The sequence below is a fragment of the Planococcus citri genome, chromosome 4 (genome assembly GCF_950023065.1).
Source record: "Planococcus citri chromosome 4, ihPlaCitr1.1, whole genome shotgun sequence".
NCBI lineage: Eukaryota > Metazoa > Arthropoda > Insecta > Hemiptera > Pseudococcidae > Planococcus > Planococcus citri.
The window spans coordinates 15,550,599-15,567,929 of record NC_088680.1 but is presented as its reverse complement, the minus strand read 5'-3'; the positions used below and the strand labels follow the sequence as shown (position 1 = coordinate 15,567,929).

Here is a 17,331-nt window from a genome sequence, read left to right as displayed (position 1 = left end):
AAAATCACAATTCGGTTTTTGGAAGTTTTGAAAAACTTTTCTCAGAGGTATAGGGTGGCTCATATTTCGAAAAATCGATTTTTGTTGCTGCCATACAGTAAAAAGACTGTTTTTGCTTTAATGTTCAAAACCCCATACCTAAGTTGTTGGAAGGTAGAACTGAGGCCCAAAAAACTGAATCCAATATAAGAAAAACGTCGTGCATGAGTAAATTCTGGCCTCATTGTCTTTTTTGATTATATAACTTGAACATTCGAATCTAATTTTGACCCCGTTGAGTTCATTTCGTAAGGAGAAGGTACATCTTGCTTTTTTCATAACTTTTCATGTCAACTTATTTGTGATAATCGTTGAATACAATTTTGAAAGTTGGTGCCTAAATCAATCACAGGAGCCTATAAAGACGGTAATAAGTATCACAATTATACATATTATAGGCGCTGTGTTCTATGTTAGCCGTTAGGTGAATAAGGTGATAAGTATACGAAAAGAATTCGAATTTTATTCGAACATTGTTCAGTACCTTTGTACCTCTACCTATGTAAACGCGTCATGAGAATTGAATTATTTTTTTCATATCTAACCTACCTGTTGAATTACAAATGTATGTAGTATAGGATCTTACGTAATAAAAGTAAAAAAAAAACCTTCTGTGTAAATAAATACATATATCATCGTCAGGTGTTTTGTTATACCGTCGATAAATTAAACGCAATTTTTGTAAAACTTGGTAGAAACGAGCTGTGCTCTGCACATCGTATATGCAGGTAGGTAAGGTACCTATCGACATCGTTATTATTCCTTGATTTTGAAATATTCAATATTGTTCAATGTAGTCGAGTTGAAATACATAATTTTTTTTTTTTCGAAAATTGGAGAATCTGAAAATTCGCCTAGATCGGTTTTCAAATCATCAACAATCGACTCGTTAGGTTCAAATTAGGAAATCTAACCAAATTTCAGCTTTATTTTACGTCAATGTAACCAAATTTTGTTTTTTTTTTTTCATAAAAAATGGGCCACATTTGAATTCTTAAAAATTCGCCAAGAATCGAAGTGCGAATTTCAGCTGTAGACATTTTTGCTGGTGGTGTATTTTGAGTTCCTCTTCGAGCGGACCCCTGAATGGGGGAGGGGGTCCAAATTTGTAGTACCCCTCATGAATGGGTTGAATTTGAATTTTGGGGCCGAAAAAAATCGAGTCGTCTGCTCAGACCCTCAAGAACAGCTGTGCAAAATTTCAGCCCTCTAGGAGGTGTACCTATATCAAATTTAGTTTTTTTCAAATTTAAAAAAAAATCGAGTCTGAGTTGGAGAGATTTCAAACTATAGGTATTTGACCAATTACGAAATTTCAAAAAATTGTTGAAAAAATCTTAAAATTGGTAGAAGCGTCCCTCGAGGTTTAAATAGAAGGATTCTTTAATGTGGACCGGGGGGGGCTAAATTTGAATTTTGAGGTCGAAAATTCGAGTCGTCCGCTCAAACCTTCAGGAACGGCTGGGCAAAATTTCAGGCCTCTAGGAGGCGTAGATCTTTCAATTTTTTTGAAAATCTTGATAGATGGTTCTATGTATAATCTTTAATAACACCTAAAACAGATGAAAATTTACTTCAGAGGCAGGTCAGAAGTTCGGAACTTCGAAGTCGAACTACAAAAAAAAAAGCTCTTCATATCCAAATTAGTAAAGTACCATAAATACCGTAAAATACCGTATTTTACCAGCGAATAAATTACGGTAATTTAACAGCCCTCAGCACAATAGATACATAATTTTTTCTCTTTTCAAACTTTCGTTTAACCCCTTTTTTAAAATTCATGTCTACTGCCCCCCTCCACAAATAACCCCTCGCCACCACAGGAAGAGGAGCAGCACAAACGGAAATCTTTTCGGCACGAACCAGCACAAACGTAGCACAAACGATTGACACCATTTTGGACCTCCTAGCTAAAAGTGTAGGGGGGGGCTCTCGTGTCTACAGCCCCCCCAAAAGTTTTTTCAAATACCTTGGGAAGGGGTGGGGCAGCAAAAACGAAAAACTTTTCAGCACAAACCAGCACAAACGTAGCACATACGAATGGCATGTGTTTGAAGTCAATCCATGGGGGTGGGGGGCCGTGGACATGCACCTTGATTTATGCTTTTGCTCGAAGAAAAAAACCCATCTTGATTTAAATTATTTTTGAGAATTTTTAAAGCCAAAATTTGGTCATCCGCAAATAAGGGAAGAAGTCCGAAAATCGACGCAGAAAATTGTGGTATATTTTTTGTTTGTGTTTTTTTTTTCAATTTCATTGTAGTTTGAAATTCATAATTTGACCTTGAAATTCACTCTGCACAGTACGTGCTAAAGTTAATTGGGATAGATTTGATGGGCTTTTTTGAAGAACAGAAGTTTCTGAAGGACCGCCGCTGGAAGCTCCAAAACAGATTGAGACTGCCTGCAATCCATCTCGGAATAATGTTAAAAGTAGGGTGTAAACCGAATTTCATCTTTCTACCTCAAAGAAGGCGGAAGAGTAATTTTTCAAATTTTCAAAAAAATATGAAATTGTAGGACAAAAAATATGTTTTAGACTAGTGTAAGGAGCAGTTATGGCCTGACCACCTTAGGGAATATTTTAGTAATATGACCTTGAGGTGGTCCATATTGTACTCATCACGTAGTGAGGAAATATGGTACCCATCTCAAGAGGGGAAACTGGTTCTCTCTCCCCTACCATACGGAAGGGGTAACCTGAGTAAATCTCAAGACAATCCGAGGTGTGATCGGAGGATCGTCTTTGCTATCTCATCACTTGCTTCGTGGATTGGCCAGCCGTGGCAATGTCTTAGAACCCCAGGGCCCGAGACCCCTCGATCTTTAAACATTTATCGTACTGTCTTTGATCCGTTAAATTTATATTTTTTATATAATTTAACATTTCTCCACATAAGTTCGTGTGATCGCAGTGGAGTTATGGTATTTTCAATCAATTAATCATGCAAGGAACTACCCAACGAATCCGGAAGTTGAGGTAAGTCAACCAGTAAAAAGTGTACTTTCAAGCTAGAGCTACCGACCCGTCTTAGTATTAGGGGATGTATGAGAGGTAGTTAATGTGATTAATAGCTGAGCTTTCGTACCGTGAGTCCTCCCATTCGCCCCCTTCGATCGAATTAATTGCCACTGCACACCTCGCAGTTGTCAATTAATTCTCATTGTATAATGGCCCTGAGAACCATTATATTTTCCTAACTTTTCTTTAAGATGTATAGAAAGTGTTTTCAGTTGTCTTTTCGTTACCTACCATTTATGTGGTATAAGGACTACCTTAAAAAAGTAGTACTGTGATCAATGAGCCACCCTACAATGGCGCACTTGGCTTCAACGTTCTGAATTATTGTGCTAATTATGTTGTATTCTATTCAATTACAATTAGGTATATCGTAACAATAATTTTACTCTTTTCCTTATTTATTTAGTGTGAGTAAATAAGGTGCGAGTACAAATGAGTACCTTAGAGTCAAACCCAGAATTCTCCAAATTTTTCAAAAATGAGGTTATGATCGTTTTGGGTACAGTTAGTAGGTATGCATCGATTGCCATTCTCCGTTTTTACCTATCTGACACAATGACGCAGTCAGCGAGGTCCAAAGTACCGGGTCCGAGTCCAATTCCGAAAAATGTCAAAAATTTTCAAAAATGAGATTATGGTCGTTTTGGGTACAGTTAGTAGGTACGCATCAATTGCCATTCTACATTTTACCCCATCCGATATCATGATGGTTAGGGGGTCCAAAGTACCGGGTTTGAGTCAAACTCTGAAAAAAATACTTCAAAAAAGATGATTTTTTTCATTCCAGTCGACTGTAAACAACCTTGAGATACTTTCAACAGACTTGAATGTAGAATTATCCCTCATTTTATCATGTATTTTTGACATTTTTAAAAATTTTTTACAGACTTGGAGTCAAAACCAGAATTCTCCAAAATGGTATCGTGAATTACTGCTATGGAAAGACTTGAAAAAAATTTTTTTTTTTGTCAATTCGATTGTTACCCGAGGCACTATTTATAGGCGAGATTAGAAAACTGCAACTACTGATACCAACCTTCTATCAGTTTTTTGCGTTTTTCTCAAAATGACGAAAAGTGGAGAATTCTGGGTTTGACTCTAAAGTACTCAAATGTGAGATCAGGAGTGCTTTATTAAGATGTATGAGCTATCCGATAAAGCAGAAAAATATTCACCCCCCTTAGGAGTATTTTTCATCCCCCCCTTCATGGCATTTATTCTTATTATACTCGTCTGAGTGAATTATTCCAGTTCCCACTGTTACACTGGAATAAAGCGATTTTGAAAAAAATCACGGGTACCTTATTGGCCTCTATAAGGTCCAAAAAGTAACTGGAAGCTTGAAAACAACTTGAAACCACCTGCAGTCGACATCATAGCGTAAGGAAATTAATTTACAGAGTGAATTTTTGCTTTTTAACTCCATTTGGCGAAATTCTGTGGAAATTTCAAGTTTCGAAAATCGACTGAAGGCTCTAAGAATTTTCAAAAAATCGCTGGCGTCTCTAAAATGACTCGAACCTACCAGCATGCAGTCGATTTAATAGCGTGTTTAAAAAGCATTATTCACAGGTGAATGTTCAATAATCTTTGTACCTACTGACCCAGAACTCTTAAATCTTGTACATATGTACGTAGGTACTTATCCTATTTTCGACCACACGAATCGATCAGAAACAGTTTCCAACAGTTTTGAGTTGTTCTGGAGCTTCCAGCAGATTTGTGGGACTTATCATTTTCACAAAATTTACTCATTGAGTTGGAATGGTAAAATTTACATTACCTATACCTACCCAAATTTCACCACGCTGAGTAGATTGAGAAAGTACCTAATTAATTTCAAGCTGTTCAGGAGCGTTTAGCCAGATTTTGGAAATTCTATAAATTTTTAAAAACAATATTTTCCAAAATTGTTTTGAAACTGTATGTGAGTAATTTTTTGTAGGGCGTCTACAAAAACCCAGCTGATTCGAAGACGATCGTATTTTGACCTTTTTCGAGCCTCCAGAGTGTTTTCGAATTTCTCGAGCAATTTCAAAATAACCGTTTGATATTTTTCACATTTTTTGCAATTTACCTAAAAATTGGCCAAAAATTTGTCATTTTTGACTCTTTCGAAGCCATTTGAAATTTTTGGAGAACGAGAACTCGCTGAAGGATGAAAAAGCTTTTTCTGGAATTTACAAAATGGTCAAAAATTCACTATTGAAGTGATTTGTAGTTTCTAATGAAAATCGAAAAATTACTGAAGACTGCATTCGGTTGTTATTTTGTTGGTGTTGAATTGATAGAATCATTTTATAGTGGTTCACTTTGCTCCAGAAATTTACATTTCATAATAAAGTCTTTAAAACAGTTTTTTTTTTGAATTTTAAAAATTTTTAAAAATTCCCCGAAAATCCAAGAGTGAACCTTAGAATTTGAAATCTTGGTCAAGGGTATTTGAGGTCATTCTCGTTCGAATTTCTAAAAGTCATTTCCAACTTTCTCTCGTGATCCTATAGATAAATTCGTCGCTGATGAAGAGGCAAGAAGAGTGAAAAAATGTGATCCCTCCTTTTGCCATTTTGTGTGTTTCCAATATCCCTATGTTTGTGATTGGAAAATGGGGGAAAAATTGGGCAAGGTCGTTATTCTGAAAGTCCCGAAAGTGAGCTCACTGTAAGTACCTCTACCTACCTTTAAGAAACAGGGAACAGAAAATTTTTGAGCAGCAGTAGGTATATGCATTATGCTTGACAAAATTATCTGATATGTGGAACTCGCGAATTTCAGAAGAATCGTTCACGAGCTGTTGGAATAATGTTGAAATTCTCCCCTTTGTTTTAACTACAACACATATAGGATCGACATTTGTTGCGACTACCAATAGGAGACGCTCATTATATAACTCGTTAGACTTGAGTCGTAGAAATTTACAAAAAACACAATATTCTCAGATAGATAATAGTATAATTATACAATTAGTAAAGTAAACAAGTGGTCGCAAATCGCAAAATATGTTGAAAATTACTTAAAAAAGTGATTATTCGACAAAAAAAATGTGTTAAAAAGAACACCAAATTATGCAAGAACACAAAAAAAACACACATTAGAATCAATGAAAATTACCAGAACCAAGTTAATAAAAATTTCAGTTCGTAAAATTTCACAAAACGTATTAGAAATTGTACCTACGTTGAGCATTTCATTGGAAACCTGTTAAAATGATACGTCACTTGTAAAACACTGAAAAAAGTATCAAAATTGCTGCGGAAAATAATAGGACGGTAACCTACCAAATTTTTTTTAAAATAATAATTTCAGTAAAATATGTACTTATGTAGAAAATTGTGCAGAAAAGTGTTGAAAACACGATAAAATAATGCGATTGAAACACGAAAGAAAGCGTTGAAATCGGAGAAAAATACCAAAACCTTTGTAAAGTGTTTGTAAAAAAATTCTTTGTATATATGTATATTGCAAAAAAATGGTCACCAAAAACAAATGAAAGGAAAAAAAGACTCATTTTAATAGGTAGGTAGTCTAGATCGACAAATCCGAAGGAAAGATTTTCATCAACGAGAAACGAGAAAATTTTCCCAAAAATAGATATGCAAAAAAATGTAAAATTTTGAAATGTGATGTTTTAAAAAGAGAAAAGTGAAAAAACGTCACATGCCGGGTTTCCATTACTCACAGCTCTGTGTAAAAGCAGCGTAATCAGTAATTACAGCATTATTATACATGTTGTAAGCACAACCCCAGATACTTCCACCATCATCGGTGCATATTAAAATATCATGTGAAACAGTCGTATCGACGAATTGAATTTTCGTGTTTTGGCACTCGGCTTCAGGATTGTAAAGATTTGGTATCAAATTACAGGCTGCTACCTTGTCTGCGTCGCTCCAGTCACAAATCGCGCTTCTGTAAAATAACATGTAACATGTCTGTATTAATTATTTTGAAATTCAAAAATTTTCCTATGTTCATTTTGATTTTTCGTTGTGGAATTCTCTCGTCGCCTGTGAAAAAACTTTAATTCTTCTCGAATGAGGAACAACATTAGTAAATTACCTCAAGTCACTTGAGGTAGGTAATTTACTATTAAAAAAAAAAAAAAAAAAAAAATTGAAAATCCACTTCAGTTAAATGAGTTTTTAATTTAAAAAAAAAATAAAAAAAATAAAATGAGATATTTGAAACTTGAGAAATTAAGTATGTAGGTATATATGTATGTATAGGTATGTATCTATGGGTGAGTGAATAGTTTTCGCAGTACGTAGGTGGAGGTACCTACATATTAATTTCTACTGAAATTGAAAGTGTTATGGAAGTGCTTTTGTAATGAGTCAAAGTTGTCGGAACGTCTTGAAAAAACTTCTAAATTGAAAAAATTGGCATTGAAAAATTTGTTGAAACATTTTGAAAATTACATAAATATCTCGATCTTCTTCAAAGAAAGGAGGAGGGATTTCGAAATACCGAAGCATTTTCATTATAATGTTAACTCGAACTTGGACATTTTTTAGTCAAATGGTACGAAATTTAGTAGGTATATCAAGTGAAGGTTATTCGGTAGGTATGCCTATAAATAATGGATTTTTTTGGATTTCGTTTCTTTTCTGACCACCAAAATTGATTTTAAAATTTGGGACGCTGATTAGAAAGCTGACGAAAAATGTCACCAGTTTTGATTCAAATTTTTTTCAAAACAAAGATTTTAGTAATGACATTTTTATTTGTTTCTCTTCGTGTAGAATGTATTTTTCAAATTTTTAATTGTCTGTCATATCATGCCGCGATTTTGAGAGTAAAAGGTAAGGATTGTGGAAAAGTCTAACAAATTTTCACTTCAATTCAGCAGCAAAATTTTCTGCATGATGTGTGTGTTTTACATATACGAGTACAAGGTTTTTGACAGTTTGCAAATTTTTCAGTAACTTCTTTTTCGTATCCGTAGAAAGACGACTTACCCCTTAATTGAAACAAAATAACTCGAATTAATTCTTATCGTTGATTTGCCATACACGAGCGATATCACCGAAAAAACGAGTGAACATGTTATGAAAACGCGAATATGCATTATTGAATATTTAAAAAATGAATCCTGTCTTGAAAAAAATTTGTACAGTAGCCTACGTATTATGGCCTATGGACTTAGAAAAACTCTTGTTACTATATGTTCCGAATGAAACGACCAAACGAGACGAGTCAACTAGGTTAGATTAAAAAGCTGTATGGGTTTTCTCATTTTATAGTCGAAAAAATTGATCGCCACAGGTGTAGGGTTTCGATTTTGTACGCAAGTTGTTTTCCTCAAATTTGAAAAATCGTGTCGTTATTGTTTGTATAGTGTGTTTGGGTATTTGTTTATTCGCACACACGTTTCTTAACGTCGAAGTCTCACACCAGGCGAACAAATTATTGTTTCATGTTTGTGTACATATTATAATGTACGTAATACCGTGGTTCGGATTTTGCAAGTTGTTATTCGATCGTAAGCGATACACTTGAGCATACATTGATTTTTACAAGACGAAAATGTTTACACATCGTATTGAATTTACTTCAAGGTACCTAGTAACTACATGTACAGAGTGTCTTTTTTATGACGCAACCTAAAAAAACTAAAAATTTTTAAAACGCATATATCTACTTGAAATCTTGTAAAAACTGTTGGAAATGATACGCCGTCTGCCCTCTGCATAGAACCACCCGCTTCATAAAGTTTTGAAATACAAGTTTTAGCTGATCTGTAGTGATAGCGTTGATTTTTTCAGTAATTCGTTGTATGAGGACTTCAATCGTTGGAAATTTTTTTCGCGAAAATTATCCACCAAACGTTTAGTTGTAGTATTATTTGACACCCTCACTTCCAAAAACTTGGTTTGAAACCTTTCAATAATTTTTTTATATGATACAGAACGAAAATAATGCTGTTCTGCAGTAAACATATCCCCACCACGTTGCGTATCAACTCGTGTACCGACTACCGAAGCGTCTCACCAACGATACCGCCGCGCCGGTTGTGTTTCTATGATCTCCCTTCTTCCCGCTGACTAGTTAGACCTGCTTCTTACCACGTATTTTGCGCATGCGTGTCAGTGTTGCCCTGGGTTGCGTCATAAAAAAGACACCCTGTATGTAGTTACCTACTATGTATGTATGTATACTCGTACTATGCAGTACGTAAGTATAGTTACAATGTGTAGTGTATGAGGTAAAATCAACTGAAGTATACAACAATTTTTTAAACACTACATTTTCGTAAATGAATTGGTTATATTCTCATATCACCATTAAAATGCCTACATCACTAGACTTGATTGGTATTTCGAGTGGTCAAGTTTATTTTTCAATTTTAAAATTCAGCATTCAACCAGTCCCAACCGAACAATTTTGTACCTAGGTAATATACTGGTGGTAAAAGGACATTTGCGCACGCTTGATGAATTTTCGTCAGTAGTTCCCAAACGAAGAAATATTTTATTTAAGCGAGCATTAAAATAAAAAAAATAAGTCGATATTCGTACTCAGCGACCTCGAAAACATACCATTCGATATAGGTATCACTCGACTTTTCAAAATGTGGCTCCCTTTTTGGGGCACAGAGGGACATTGAGGGGTTGGACCCAAAAAATAAGTTCATTCATATTCGTTCTCAGCAACCTCGAAAACATACCTACCATCAGGGCCGGCACTTTTTCAATTTCCCGCCAGGTGCAAACTCTAAATTATTGTAATTTGGTGAAAAGTGTGAATAATTTTTTGCGGCGGGGGGGGGGGGGGGGGGGGTAAAAAAAGGTGGTGAGATTGCAGCAATCAGCACTGCATTGTCTATACAAACGCAGAGCTGGAAAGAAAACTGAAAATGTTTCAATTGAATTGATTTTTCAAATTGAAGTCCGGATTTTTTTAGCTAAAAAAAGCTATTGATTCCTTAATTTTTAGTTAGTTTTTGAAACATCTTGAAATGATTAGGTCTTTGAAGGTTAGAAATATTCAAATACATATTCTGAATCAATAATCAACTGCTTTTAAAAAAATCAGTTTTTCCCCCTTTGGAATTATTCAATACAAAATATAATTTCAAATTTTCTATCTTCCAAAATGGACAGGTTTTTGAGATCGACTTAATTTTTTCACAGCTTTTTCAAGTATGCATGAGGCATGTTCCAAAAATATAAAAAATTGCTCAATTAGATAAGATTTCATTCGATAGGTTTTTCCAAGTTTGAGAAAATTCAATCGGCAGGGACATGTAGGGTCAATTGAATGGTTCCACCAGAAAAGGGCCTAACTGAAAAGATGGCGATTCGAGAAAAACGCATTTTAAAGTTTGAATATGAATATCATATAGAAAATATTGGAACAACATGCAACTTATTATTTTTTTTCATTCCGCATACATTGAAGATTCAAACTCATTCTTTACTTTTACTTTTCTGCAATAAAATACAAAGAAAACACTGAAAATACAAAGTGGACAATTAGGCCCTTTCTTGTGAACCTACTTTTTCGATGAAAAAATGTGCTGAATCGCGTAATTTTATTATGTAAAAGGCAATATTTTATAACATTATAACGAAGTTGGGTTAAAATAGGTCATTTAAACGTTCTCAACAACTATTTTGTAGAAATTTATTTTTTCCTTAAGAAATTCCGCATCACTGAAAAATTACGAAAAAGTTACTTTTTTCTGTAAAAAATGGCGTACCACTGATAAGTTATGAAAATCAAGCGCAAAACATAGTAATTATCGCAAACCACCAGACTCCCAGAGACAATTTGGTGAGAAATCGGCGGAGGTGTCCGACTTTGGCATTCAGTTGTGGCGGCCTGACTATAGGTTGCGCTATGTAATGAAGTGTGGTAGGTGTAATTTCCACTGTAGAATCCATTTTTGCGATTTATTATGAAAGGGCCTAACTGAAGTTAGGCCCTTTTCTGATGGAACCATTCAATTTTCAACAAGAATTGAATGATGTTTAAAAGAATACAATGATGAAAACTGACCTCTCATCCATCACTTTAAAAGCGCCAAAATGCTTAAAATTTATTATTTTTGAGGAAACAAATTGTTGAAAACAATACAACAATACAGGGATACCTATTTACGTAACCAAAAAAATATAATTCAATTCATCATATTCAGTCTTGGCCCTTTTTTTTGAGAAGGGGTTTGTATAAAGACATAAGTATTTTTTTAACACTAAAGATCTGATTTTCTGAGTAATCTCCCTCTTAGTAAACTTCGTCGCCAATTTTTTGTCAAAATTCAGGATATTTTTTTTACTTTTTCCTTACATGACAGAGTGGTCGCTGCACAATCTATGTACTTGTATGCAACAGAAATAAAAATTCCATTTTTTTTTTTTTTTAATTTATATACCTAATTTTTAAATTTGAGAGATTTTGATTTGTTTTAAAATTTGTAGGTATACAAAAAATAGGTTTATTTTTTGAAATTTTCGCCAGGTGCGTTGCACCTGGTGAAAATCAAGCGCACGCTTGCACCTGGGCTTCCGCCGGCCCTGCCTACCATTCCATAGTATCACACAACTTTTCACAATTTTTCAAGATTTTGAACCTCTTTTTGGGACACTGAGTGGCTTTGAGGCGTTAGAACCAGAAAATAAGTTCATCTTATTTTTATTCAGTGACCTCGAAAACATACTATTTGATATATCGCACGTCCAAATTCGTTTATCATATCCGGGTGACCGAAAAATAGTTGAAGTAAAAAATCAGTATTTTCGTTTCAAAGAGTAATAAGCACAGTGAGAAGTTCGGAGGGTTGCATACATGCAGTACGTTTAGGAGCTCCACACGCGACGTCTTCGTTTCCTCCGAATCAAGGCTTGTTTTTGGAACGCAGGGCTGCCAACTTAAAAACGTGAAATTTTAGCGAATTTCGGGAAATTTTAAAATGATGAAATATTTTAAAAGTAGTCCATGGAGCTGGTAGAGGTTGATGAAAGAAACAAAAAACCTCATATAAACTTTTTGCCTAACTTGAAATTTGAAGGGGCAATGATTCGGATTTCAGTGTTCAAATTAGTGAGTAAATTATTGTCTCGTCATAAATTTTAAAACAATTGCAATTTTTAAAGATGGTTGGTGTTTGAACGGTAATGGACCAAGAGTGACATAGCAATTTGGATTTTTTAGATAAGTTAATTAGGGAATTTTTGACAAGCATTTCCGTACCGGAACTACTTTTCGGTCACCCGGTATATGTATTATGATTCAGTTGTGTGTTACTTGAAAAATCAAGCACCCCCCCTCCCGCAACCAATCACTGGGGAGGGTTGAAGAATGAAGACCAATCAATGGTGGTTTGATTAGTAGTTGGGTGGTTATTTTCGTCAACATTTTGGAAACCCCCTGACATAAAATGAGCATTGTGCGCAAATATCCTGTTTTCCGAAAAAAATCCCATTTAATCATATCTCGTCCTATCGTTATAAAACTGTGGGCAAATGTCCTGCAATTTTCTCTTTCAAACAATAGGTGTGCGCAAATATCCTATAGCCATACTGGTGTATAAAAATAAAACATACATAATTTAATTAAAATTTCGAGTTTGAAACTGAAAGGTTTACATTCAACGTTTGGCCTTCTGATGGTGGTCGAGTCTTTCTAAAGCTTGGGGCAAATTTTTGAAATTAGTAGGACCAAATTGAAGTTCAATTGGAATAAAACCGAACTAGATCGAAAGAGCATATGTGCTGAAACAACCCCAGTAGCCAAAAGGATAGGTATTCCCAGGTAAGATAGACGAAATGGCCATGTTCCCAGGTTTGAAAAATTATGATAGACTATTGTTGGGTACCCCCAAAAAAATTTTCGAACGGAATTTCCGCACCTCAACCCACCACTCTTGGACAATATAGCTAAAAAACGTGTTTTTGGGCGAAAAATTCTGTATCCATGAGTAGTGGGGAAAAAATTCTGGTACCACGTGGAATGTATAGGGGAAGCATGGGCCTCTCAACAGAATTTTTTTCAAAATTTTCCATCATAGTACCGGAACATTGAAAAGTCCTATTTCATACACTGGCGACTTTTTTGTGCCAAATTTAACAAGAGCTGGCCATATTTGAGCGATTTTATACACTTGGTGACTTCTGGTGAATTTTGGTGACTGATTCACCAGAATTCACCAGAACATAGAAAAGTCATATTTCATACACTGGCGACTTTTTCGTGCCAAATTTAACAAGAATTGACCATGTTTGAGCGATTCTATACTTACATTTGGTGACTTCTGGTGAATCTTGGTGACAAATTCACCAGGATACACCAGAACATAGAAAAGTCATATTTTATACCCTGCCGACTTTTTGGTGCCCAATTTAACAGGAACTGGCCATATTTGAGCGATTTTATACACTTGGTGACTTCTGGTGAATTTTGGTGACTGATTCACCAGAATTCACCAGAAAATAGAAAGGCCATATTTTATACACTGGCGACTTTTTGGGCCAAATTTACCAGAGAACTGGCGATAATTGAGCGAATCTTATACACCTGGTGACTTCTGGCGAATCTCAGTAACTGATTCACCAGAATTCACCAGAACATAGAAAAGTCATATTTCATACACTGGCGACTTTTTGGTGCCAAATTCAACAAGAACTGTCCATATTTCAGCAATTTTATACACTTGGTGACTTTTGGTCAGTGCTGCTAGAGTGCTGGTTTCAGCACTCCGGAGGAGTGGTTTTTACTCCAAACATTTTCATCATACTCCATACTCCAACTCCACTCTTCACTCCTAGTTTTAAAATTTACTCATAATACTCACTCCTTACTCACTCCAACCAAACTTTCAACGCTCCTACTACATATGTTGAGTGATTGATTATACTTATTCGTGAAGTGAAGGTGTAAGATGGTAAAAGTATATCAATAATCAATAAAATAACAAATAACATAATTGGCAATAACTAATGAGCAAAATGGTAAAATAGCCAAATAAGAGTTAAAAACTTAAAAATACGCGAGTAATTGCAACATTTTGATGTAATTAGCCACAAAATTTGGGGAAAAAAGAGGAGTAAGGAGTTTTGATTTAGCAACACTCCAACTCCACTCCTACTCCTTTTTGAAACAGTGAGTGGGAGTACCTACTCCAGCATAGGAGTATGGCTCCACACTACAGCATGGAATGCTCTTACTCCAAGCATATACTCCTCCAAAAATCTCACTCCTTGCACTCCTTACTCCTACTCTTACTCCACTCTTGCAACACTGCTTCTGGTGAATCTTGGTGACTGATCCACCGAAATTCACCAAAACATCGGTAAGTCCTATTTTATACACTGGCGACTTTTTCTTGCCAAATTTAACAAGAACTGGCCATATTTCAGCGATTCTATACATCTGGTGACTTCTGGTGAATCTTGGTGACTACTTCACCAGAATTCACCAGAACATAGAAAAGTCATATTTTATACCCTGCCGACTTTTTGGTGCCTAATTTAACAGGAACTGGCAACTGGCCATATTTGAGCGATTTTATACGCCTGGTGACTTCTGGTGAATCTTGGTGACTGATTCACCAGAAGTCACCAGGATACACCAGAACATAGAAAAGTCATATTGAATACCCTGGTGACTTCTTGGTCACATATCCACCAAGCAGTAGCCATATTTGAGCGATTTTATAAACCTGGTGACTTCAGGTGAATCTTGGTGACTGATTCACCATGAAGTCACCAGGATTCACCAGACTCTCAAAAATGTTTTCAATGGTTCTGAGGAGATTCTCATGATTTTTTCATCATAAAACTAAAAGTCACCACAAAGAATGTCAAAAACGCTGTTTGTGACTTCTGGTGAATTCTGGTGAATCTGTCACCAGAAGTTACCAGGATTCACTAAATCATAGAGAAGTCCTATTTTATATCCTGGTGACTTCTTGCAGTTCTTGGTGACATATCCACCAGGCAGTGGCCATATTTGAGCGATTTTATAAACCTTGTGACTTCTGGTGAATCTCGGTGATGGATTCACCAGAAGTCACCAGTATTCACCAAATCATAGAAATGTCATATTTTATTCCCTGGTGACTTCTGGCGAATCTCAGTGACTGATACACGAGAAGTCACCAGGATTTGATTTGAAGTGAAATTAGTAAATTACATGCCAAGTTACCATGCATGACTCATGTACAAATATCCAATACAGCAATGTAATCTGTAGTTACAGGGGTAGGTACCGAGCTGTAAGCGAATCCGTAGATAGTTATAGTTCCACTTTCATCTACTTTCTAGTTTCATAAATGAACTGGAGGCTCCAAGAATTTCCAAAAAAGTTGTTGGAGTCTCCAAAATGACTTGAACCTACCAGTAGTCGACTTGATAGCGTGCTTAAGTTGGAGTGTAGCGTGAAATTTCAAGTTTCAAAAATCTGCTAGAGTCTCCAGAACTGTCAAAACGGGTTGAAATTGTTTCGAATCAATTTTGCAGGTTGAAAATAAGGTACCTATTAATGCTACATATTTCAATTTTCTTGGTCAATTTGGTAAAATTTTGATTTTTTCATTTTTGAAAAACGCACTATAGTAAGGTACCCACTACCTACCTACTTGAAATTTTCAAAATACTTTACCTAGCACTTAACAGTTTTCAGTGCTTTTAAGTTTCAGCTTTCAATTTATATGTTCAACACGAAAAGACATGGTACTCGAGCTTTGAGCTGTTCACCTTGAACTTTGCTGAAATTTGATGGTGGTGAAAAGTTCAACTTTGATTAGCGAAAGTTCTCCAACTAGGTACGCCTAATCTAAACTTCTGAGTTCTGAGGGTTTGACTCATTAGATTATAGACCATGAGAGTGAGACTAGGTTTTGATTTTAAGGTCAACGATCAATTAAAAATTAAAATGTCAAGTAGGTAATTTTAATTTTGAAGATAGTTTTTTTTTTCCTTTTTTCCCAAGTTCCCAACTATTGATAACGTTGGCAACATTGTTTATTATTGTTTACATTCCTGCAAGTACTTGTTTTTGAATTCGGCTACTGATATTCAACGGAATTGTTCGAATTTAGAACATTTTCAGCGGAATATCTGCTCAAAATAGTGATTATGTTCGGTTCAGTTCGTCTAAAATCATATATTTTATATTATTTCACCATCGAGTTCATCACAACGTAGTATTCATGAGTTACAACGAAAAACTTATTGTGTTCGATTTAGGTATCGTATCCTCAACCTTGTGTTTCATTTTGAACGTAATTCGACGTTGTTTCGAGTAAAGTTTTGATAACTATGTGAATTTTGTAGATTATACGTTATGGCCGTTACACGTAGACGAATGTGCTACCCCTTTTTCCACAAACCAGTAAGTATTTCCACTTCTGTAGCTGTAATAGCGTGCAGAGACTATGGATCATGGTGATAATAAAACTCAATGTGTTTCTTTCAGACAAAATCGAGCTGTAATGGACAACTTTGGCCGTGTTTGTTATCTGTATTCGGATACACTTAAAATACTGAGTTTTCTCAAGAAGAAGAATTACACCATAGCTATCGCATCCAGAGCAGAGAATATTTGCGGCTCTTATCAACTTCTACAGTTGTTCGGAATAGCAGACTATTTTAGGTATAAAGAAATCTATCCCGGTAGTAAAGTTCAGCATTTCACAGTGTAAGTCATTGAGATTCGATCACAATTCGACTCGATATGTACTGGTGAAATATTCTAGAAATGCGGTATGTTTTTCTTTTCTAGACTAAGGGCGAAATCCAACGTCGATTATAAAGATATCATATTCTTCGATAACGATGGTAGAAACATCAGAGATGTGCAGAAACTCGGTGTCAATTGTGTACTGTTAACTGAAGAGATCTCGTTTAAATTTATATTATCGATATTAAACCCGAAGAAGAAGAAATGATTCGTGGTTCAGTTCCTATTATCGTGTATGTTAATTCGTAAAATAATCGTTCGTTTTGTTTTCATTCTTTCATATTGTGTTTTTTTTTTCTACATCGAGTATTGAAATACGCTATTTTCTCAATTTTGTAATTGTGATATGTATTTAAGTCGAATTATTTAATAAATTTTTCTATCTGTGTCCAGTTAAATGATGAGAAAGTCTTGGAAAATTCGAAATCGCTCCGATCTTCGGTGTGTTTTCTCGCGGAAAAATCAAAATGGGAAATTTTTAAAGTTCAAGGACATTCACGTGTTTTTGTGCCAGTGTTACCAACATTTTTGACAAAAAAAAACAAAATAAGTAGGTAAACGAGTAGGTATATTTTTGATTTGTGCTG

At 35.2% G+C, this 17,331-nt stretch overlaps 1 protein-coding gene and 1 long non-coding RNA gene across 3 annotated transcripts; one reads left to right on the top strand and one right to left on the bottom strand.

Annotated features, from left to right (window-relative positions):
- Positions 1 to 5,993: 5,993 nt before the first annotated feature.
- Positions 5,994 to 8,595, bottom strand: LOC135844587 (uncharacterized). Its single transcript, XR_010558573.1, has 2 exons — positions 8,020 to 8,595; positions 5,994 to 6,970 (listed from the first exon to the last, which is right to left on the bottom strand). It is a non-coding gene; the product is annotated as an uncharacterized LOC135844587 (long non-coding RNA).
- A 7,394-nt stretch (positions 8,596 to 15,989) lies between these two features.
- On the top strand, positions 15,990 to 17,132 carry LOC135845845 (magnesium-dependent phosphatase 1-like). Of its 2 annotated transcripts, none has more exons than XM_065364691.1 (4): positions 15,990 to 16,251; positions 16,339 to 16,396; positions 16,481 to 16,657; positions 16,787 to 17,132. In XM_065364691.1, exons 1-4 carry the CDS (start codon positions 16,215 to 16,217, stop codon positions 16,950 to 16,952), a joined length of 438 nt encoding a protein of 145 aa, XP_065220763.1. In that variant the 5' UTR covers positions 15,990 to 16,214; the 3' UTR covers positions 16,953 to 17,132. The 2 variants fall into 2 exon arrangements, with proteins under 2 accessions (XP_065220763.1, XP_065220762.1); XM_065364690.1 differs by having other exon boundaries at positions 16,000 to 16,251; positions 16,481 to 16,702.
- The last annotated feature ends 199 nt before the right edge of the window (positions 17,133 to 17,331 follow it).

What these genes read in the sequence shown, in the direction of transcription:
- LOC135845845 (XM_065364690.1), top strand. Translation starts at nt 16,215, where the DNA reads ATGAGTTACAACGAAAAACTTATTGTGTTCGATTTAG. An exon ending in ACTTATTGTGTTCGATTTAG is followed by an intron (nt 16,252 to 16,338) that starts GTATCGTATCCT and finishes TGAATTTTGTAG; the next exon opens with ATTATACGTTATGGCCGTTA. An exon ending in AAAGTTCAGCATTTCACAGT is followed by an intron (nt 16,703 to 16,786) that starts GTAAGTCATTGA and finishes TTTCTTTTCTAG; the next exon opens with ACTAAGGGCGAAATCCAACG.